Source organism: Chenopodium quinoa, unplaced genomic scaffold (assembly GCF_001683475.1).
Source record: "Chenopodium quinoa cultivar QQ74 unplaced genomic scaffold, ASM168347v1, whole genome shotgun sequence".
In the NCBI taxonomy this organism is placed as follows: Eukaryota; Viridiplantae; Streptophyta; class Magnoliopsida; order Caryophyllales; family Amaranthaceae; genus Chenopodium; species Chenopodium quinoa.
Window position 1 is genome coordinate 5485284 of NW_018744704.1, and position 7892 is coordinate 5493175.

General features: G+C 39.7%; 1 protein-coding gene across 1 annotated transcript; it reads left to right on the forward strand.

Annotated features, from left to right (window-relative positions):
- Positions 1 to 2922: 2922 nt before the first annotated feature.
- Positions 2923 to 6946, forward strand: LOC110703010. Its single transcript, XM_021880768.1, has 5 exons — positions 2923 to 3168; positions 3251 to 3899; positions 4074 to 4220; positions 4851 to 6421; positions 6611 to 6946. The coding sequence occupies exons 1-5, from the start codon at positions 2923 to 2925 to the stop codon at positions 6944 to 6946; spliced, it is 2949 nt and encodes a 982-aa protein (XP_021736460.1).
- The last annotated feature ends 946 nt before the right edge of the window (positions 6947 to 7892 follow it).

The window sequence follows — 7892 nt, forward strand, 5'->3', positions numbered from 1 at the left end:
GGCAAGATAACAAAACATCTATATTAGATCAAAGTGATGAGCCAAGAGTGACCGTCTTAAGGTTGTGTATTGTAATTTCATAACCAACTCCATAAATAATATAGTAAGTCCTGACGGAGATATCGAAAGTCTTGGAAATGATTCAAACAATGATGAATCACATTTCTTCCTATAAAATTCTGGAAAGATATGCACCAATAACTAATGATGCACTAAACATATTGTCAAAGCTAAGAAAAGATACCATATTTAGTTATGAATAGAAATAGTTTTTACTATCTTTTTAATGTATGTTTAAGGCTCTTAGTCTTAGTGAGAGCTAGAGCTAGGCATCGTGCCGAGCCGGGCCGCCGCGGACCATGCCTCGCCGAGCCAGGAGGTGGATCGTGTCGTGCCGTGTCGGGCCACCAGATGGCACACCCCAGCCCACGGCATGGCACGACCCACATGCCTGGCGAGCCGGGTAGTGCCGGGCCGCAGGCCAACCCATTATTTTTATTATTAATTAATTAATTTTAATATTTTTAATATTTTTATTATTTTAATTATTTATAGTTCTTTGTATTATTATAGTTCTTTTTATTATTTTTATTTTTATAATGTTTCTTTTTATTGTTTTTATTTTTATTATTTATATATATTTTTATAATTATTTTTATTATTATGAGTCGTGCTGGCGGACCAAAAATTTGTGCCGCTCGCGGGCTTATGCCGAGTTCGTGCTGAATTTTTATTTCTTTGTTCACGGCACGACCCACGGCCCACCCCTCGTTCTTCGTGTCATGTCGTGCCGCTAGCGGGCTCGTGCCGTGTTGAGCCGCTATCGTGCCGTGCTTGTAACTAAAGTGGGATCTAACTGTTTGTTTTTCAATAAACTTTTACCTAAAGACAATATACATATCTCTTTGTAAGTGTTGAAATGGACAAAGGGGTATTATTACTTTTTTAACCAATTAAGAACATAATACTTATTGCTTGAAATTGTGTCTTTTTTGGAAAGGAACATATTTCCAAAACGACAAGTTGGAGAAAATTGAACCCGATAAACATCAAGACAAGGAACAAACAAAAAGTGAAACTCAAAAAACTTTAGAAGAGCTTCATAAGAATAATTATCAAGAAACTCAAAGAACTTTATAAGTGGCTTAAGAGAATTCATTACTCACAAAACTTTAAAAATATAATTGGATTAAAATAAAAATAATCAAAGGAAAATGAAAATTAATAATCCCACCTTTGTCATTTCTACTCAAAACAATTTTTTTTCGAAATTTGGAAACAATCCCACCTATTAAAACCATCTTCTCCAAAGAAGCCTCTTACCAATTTTTAAAATTGGTAACATATTTTAGAAGGTGACTTGACACGTGTCACCTTATGATCGGTCATTTATAAATATTTTAATAATTAAAAAAAACCCCTTCCCCTTCCGGCCCCTTTCCCCTTCCTTCTTCTCCTGATCCGCCACCTGAACTAGCTCCCCTCCCCTTGCTGTGTTAGAGCCCCACCCACTGAACTAAAGCCCCCACCCGTTGGTGTATAAATGCAGCCTTGAATCGACAATTATTGTGCGAGTTTTAATTTGTGAGGTTTCGACTGATAATAACGCCAATAACCGAATTTGAGAGAGGAAGAAGATTGGCGTATGGAGGTGGGTTGGTGGAGTTGATAGGTGGTTAATGTTTTTTGGTGGAGTGGTGGGATGGTGGAGTTGAGAGGTGGTGTGGGTTTTCGGTGTAGGTGGTTGCTAAATGAGAGAAATTTTTTGGGTGTGGTGTCGAGTTAGTGGTGGGGTGAGTTTCAGTTAAGGAGTGGAGCTCATATGGGTTGCCAGGGTTGGGTTGCAGGGTCAGCTGGGGTTGGAGAGCGAAGACGTGGTTTTGTCGAAGGTTAAATGGTGGGTCAAGTGGTGTTCTGTGCGTGGGGACAGGTAGTGGCCATTTCAGTGGTCAGGTGGGAGGGGGCAGGTAGGGTTGGGAGTTCGTGGTGGAGATTAGGTATTTAGGTGGGTATAAAATGCTGGCTGTGATGGTGGTTATGGAGAGGCGGTGGTGGTGTTGCCATTGAAGGATTGGGAGGTGGGATGTAAGAAGGAGGAGATATAAGAATTTTATTTTTTTTAAAAAAAATAGTAGCATATTAAGCAGGTTTTGGGTAAAAATAGAGCTGATCAAAGATGGCCCGCCCTGAATTTGGGCGAGTTTTGGGCAGCCTTTTCTGTTTTTTTATTTATTTATTTATTTTTTTGGACGGGTTTGGGAATGCATTTTTATGCTATTTTAGTTCATTTTTTTGGTCCGTCCAAAAGTGGCCTGAAAAGCCCGTACGACCCCACCATTTTGGACGGGTTTGGGCATGGAATTTTCAGCCCGAAGCTAGGCCTAGCCCGAGGAATAAGCTGATTTTTTAAGTCCCGGCCCGGTCCGAATTCGACCTTGCCCGCCCATTAATAAGGTCTAGGTAAAAAAAAATTATTATGAGCAAATGGGGGTTAAATGTTGGATTGATTTTTAGATTTCAAAAAGATGGGATTATGGTTGAATTAAAATGATAAAGGTGGGATTATTAATTTAGAACGATTTGTCAATGTGGTGTTGAAAAATAAAGAAATTACTAGAATAGTGTTCACCTAAAAATATTTCTCAATTTAGTGTCCATGTAGTTTTGGAAATTACGAACCTAGGTTATAAATTAAAATTATTGAAGAGAACCTTATTTTAATAAAATCCTAATAAATATGTATGATGGGAAGGAGTATGATGGTAAAAAGGAGAGGAGGCTTATGACTGAGGGTTGTAATACCGAGATATCTATGAAAGTAGCGGAGGTGGGTATCAACTCACCCCGCGAACAACAATGAAAATATTAAGTTGGAACTGTCGAGGAGTCGGAAATGCCTCGACAGTTAGCGCTCTCCGGGAAATGTGTTGGAGAGAGTTGCCAAATCTTGTCTTCATTATGGAGACAAAATTGGAGTCTAGAAGAGTAGAGAGAGTTCGGAAGAAATGTGGATTTACAGAAGGTGTAGAGGTAAGCAGTAGTGGCAGAGCTGGTGGTCTTGCTCTTTGGTGGAGAGATATAATGACCAATATGGTTTCTTTCTCCCAGAACCATATAACGGTGGATGTGGTAGGAACTGACAATAACCCTGTGTGGAGGGCGATTGGTGTATATGGGTGGCCGGAGAAAGAACATAAGCACAAAACATGGAGTCTGTTAAAGAATCTGTACAACTCCTATGAGTATCCAGTGGTCTTTTTTTGGCGACTTTAATGAAATTCTAACAGATGATGAGAAGGTGGGAGGTGTTCCGAGAGCTGAACGGTGTATGGATGGATTTTGCGAGGCGATGGATAGTATGGGTGTGAGAGACTTGGGCTTTAAAGGATGCAAATTTACATGGAAGAGAGGCTTATCGGTCTCAAATCTTGTCAGGGAAAGATTGGATAGAGGCTTGGCTAGTGAAGGCTGGTGTACCCTATTTCCTGGTGCAAGTGTCATTAATTCTCCTATTGATGTAAAACTTTCTGATCATGGCCCTATTGTCATCAAGGTGGATGGTAGTGCAGATGGTGGGAGGAACAAGAAGTTGTTCAGATTTGAGAAGCACTGGCTTTCGAGAACTGAGTGTGAGGGCGTTGTTAAAGACTATTGGAGTAGTGCCTACAATGACCCAATACAAACAAAAATTGCAGGGTGTGCGGTTGCTCTCAGCTCATGGGCTGGCAAGACCTTTGGTGATATTAAGAAGAGAAAGAGGAAGGCAGAGGAAGAGCTCAAAGAAATACAGAAGGGTGCCATGGATGATGTTGGGTTGTCCCGGTGCAAACGCCTATCAGAAAAGTTAGCTGAACTCCGTTTGATGGAGGAGTCGTACTGGTATAGCAGGGCTCGTGCGTGTGAGCTCCGTGATGGGGACAAAAACACAAACTATTTTCATCACAAGGCTAGCTCTAGAGAAGCAAAAATATGATTAAGGGGCTTGAAAAATGAGGAAGGGGAGTGGAAAAGAGGCAAGGAGGAGGTTCAGGAGATTATAGTGAAATATTTTACAAAAATATTCAATACTGAAGGGACCTTAGATGGAGAAGAAGCATTAAAGGGGTTATCTTGTATGATTACGGAGGAGATGAACCAAACACTTTGCGCTGCTCCCACAAGTGCAAAGATATCTAAAGCTTTATTTGAAATGCATCCGAACAAAGCCCCTGGGATCGATGGTATGCACACTCTCTTTTATCAGAAGTTTTGGCATATTGTTGGCAATGATATTATTAATTTCATTATTGATTGGTGGTATTATGAACTGGATATTTCGGATATTGGAAAGACTTGCATTATCCTTATACCGAAATGTCATAATCCCCGTAAAATTACAGAATACAGACCAATTAGCCTTTGCAATGTAGTGTATAAAATAATATCTAAAATGTTGGCCAACCGTCTGAAACCTCTGCTACAAAATATCATATCCCCACAACAGAGTGCTTTTGTCCCTGGAAGACTTATCACTAACAATGCCCTTGTTGCGTTTGAAATTTTTCAATACATGAAAAGGAGGGGCGATGGGAGACATGGGACTATTGCATTAAAACTTGACATGATGAAGGCGTATGACCGGGTGGAATGGAGTTTTCTGGAGAAGGTTATGCTAAGACTCGGCTTTTGTGACTTCTGGGTTCAAAAAATAATGAGAGGCCTTTCTTGTTATTCTTTCTAAATCAAAGCAAATGGGGAAATTTTTGGGAATATTACTCCTACGAGAGGTCTTCGGCAGGGGGACCCTATATCACCATATTTGTTCTTGCTTGTAGCTGATGCTTTTTCCAGACTCTTATCTCACTGTGCAGGCGAAGGATTAATTCATGGGGTGAAGGTATGCCATGGTGCTCCTAATATATCTCACTTGTTTTTTGCGGACGATAGCATCTTTTTCTCTAGAGCTAACATAAATGAATGCTCCAAGATTGCAAATATTCTCACTATTTTTGAGTCTGCGTCTGGTCAAAAAATCAATCTTAGTAAGTCGGAGGTGTCTTTCAGCAAGAATGTGAGGCCGGATAAGAGGAAAGATATTTGTGAGTTACTTGGTGTTGGGGAGGTAGAAAAACATGAGAAATATTTGGGCATACCTACCATTATCGGCAAATCAAAGAATATTATCTTTGCAAGTTTGAAGAGTAGGATTTGGAAGAAGTTACAGGGTTGGAAGGAAAAACTCATGTCAAAAGCAGGAAAGGAGATTCTCCTAAAATCTGTAGTGCTGGCCATCCAGACATACTTAATGGGTGTGTTCAAGTTGCCAGGCGGACTGCTAGATGATATTCACTCTGTGATGGCTCGGTTTTGGTGGGGTAATGGTGGTGACGGCAAAATGCACTGGAAATCATGGGAGTACTTGTGCCGTCCAAAATCCCGGGGAGGAATGGGTTTTCGAGATTTAAGGGTATTTAATCAAGCCCTGTTAGCGAAACAGGGGTGGCGACTCATACATGACAGGGATACTCTACTATACAAGGTTCTCAAAGCTAAGTATTTTAAGTCCTCTGACTTTATTGAGGCTCGGAGGGGGTTTGATCCAAGTTATACTTGGAGAAGCATTTGGGGAGCAAAATCCCTTCTGTTGGAAGGCTTAATATGGAGGGTGGATAATGGGTTGGATATTAAAGTATGGAGTGACAAATGGTTACCTAGGGAGACAGGTAACGAAATACCCATTCCCCCAGCTAATGGACTACATGATCCTGATCTCAGAGTAAGTGACATCATTGATCATCAAACTGGGCAGTGGGATGTTAGGGAGATGGGGCTGCACCTTGCAGCTACGGATATTGCTGATATAATGAATATCCCCCTTCTTCCGTCACCTAGTCCTGACATACCAGTCTGGAAATTCACAAAGAACAGAGTTTTTTCTGTAAAATCTGCATACTGGTTCGGTATGGATAGCCCATCTAGCGCTGAGAACTTGCATAATGAGGACTATTGGAAGCCCCTTTGGTTGGTGGAAGGCCCCCCGAAGCTTAAACACTTTTTATGGAGAGCAAGTCACAGGGCCCTAGCAGTGGGAAAAGAATTACATAGACGTCACATGAGAGACACAAGGACATGTCAAAGGTGCAATGTGGATGAGGAATCAGTTGTCCATGCTATATTCCAATGTCCTACATCCTGTAAAGTGTGGGAGGAAAGCCCATTCAGAGACCACGTAGAAGCCATTGATGAGGATGATTTTTGCTCTTTACTGTCTCACTGGTTGCGGAACTTCTCCAGAGAGCAATTCAGTAGGTTCGCTACCATTATGTGGGCAATGTGGCTGTGCAGGAACAAAATGATTTTTGAGGACTCAACTCAAAACCCTCATGATGTTGCAATTGGGCTGTTGAAATTTGTTGCTGAGCACAATAGCTACACAGCCAAGGTATGTAGCAGGCCGAGCACCAGAAGTTTCTGCTCTACTTCCTCCTGGACGAAACCGAGTAAAGGGGTGGTCAAAATAAATGTTGATGCAGCCACCTTTAATGGAGAGGGTATTGGGATTGATGTGGTAGCAAGAGATTCACAGGGAGGTATAATGTTTACGGCTGCAAAGAGACAAACGGGCTGCTAGGATCCCAGTATTGCTGAAGCTGCAGCGGTGTTATATGGGGTTCAATTGGCCATCCAGAATGGGTATACGAAGGTATGGGTTGAGAGTGATGCAGCTAATATTATACAGAAGCTCAACGTCCATGTTCAGGAGCTGTCGTACTTGTATTTGTTTATTGAGAGGATCCTACTGTTAGTTCCGAATTTTAGCTACTTTAAATGTAGTCATGTGAGGAGGAATGGTAACACCGTGGCTCATCTGTTAGCCAGGTCGTGTACCCGTGATGTACCTGAACAATGTTACTTTGAGTCTTTTCCGGAAGGTGTACTTCGTCTTGCGGAATTGGACATTAATTAATATATCCTCTTCTCCCTTTCAAAAAAAAAATAAAAATAAATAAATATGTATACCATCGAATTTATTTATTTATTTATTTATTTATTTTCATTTTTTATTTTTAACACGAAGAGGGTTCCTTTTATTAATTACTCAAACCTTAATCAAGGAGAACGTGAGGTTACAATAGGTGGGATTTCTTCAAGCCAAACTTTCATTTATGCGTAATAAGATATATCTTTATCAAGTCAAACATCTTTATCTTAAATAATGCTTACGATATCTTAATTTTTTTTTAGCATTGAGCCTCATCAATTCATCATTAATGCTTTTGTATTTTAATAATAGTAAAAATGGATATAAGCACTATGGAATATATGAATATGATGTACTAATATAAATGTTCAAATAATTTCTTGCATTTTTTTTTATTTTTGACAGCAAGTAACCAAGAATATTAGAGCAACTCCAATGGTTGTAAACTTGTAGCTAGGGACTTGCTTGCAACATTAAATAATCCCTACCTAGTAGCTTGAACATTGGAGCTAGAAAATGCAATTAGCTTGGTTAAGCAAATTAGATTTGGAGAAAAACTTACCTATATATATATATATATATATATATATATAAATATAAAGAATCAATAAAATGAAATATAAAAAGTTAATTAAGGAGGTGGGATTCATTTAAAATTGTAAGCTAATTGCTAGCCATTGGAGCTCAAAGTAACTACAATGACAATTAACTTTAAAAGCTTATGTGGCATGCCAAGCTACATGTCAAATTAGTTTTATGTCAAATTAGCTTGCCATTGGAGTTGCTCTTATTAAGCTAAGCTAGAAATATCTAGCAAAATAGGCTGTATAGCAGAGCTAGTAACCAAGAATTTTATTAAGCTAAGCTAGAAATATCTAGCAAAATAGCAGAGCTAATACAAGAAGGATTCTCTTCCACCCAAACTCTCAAA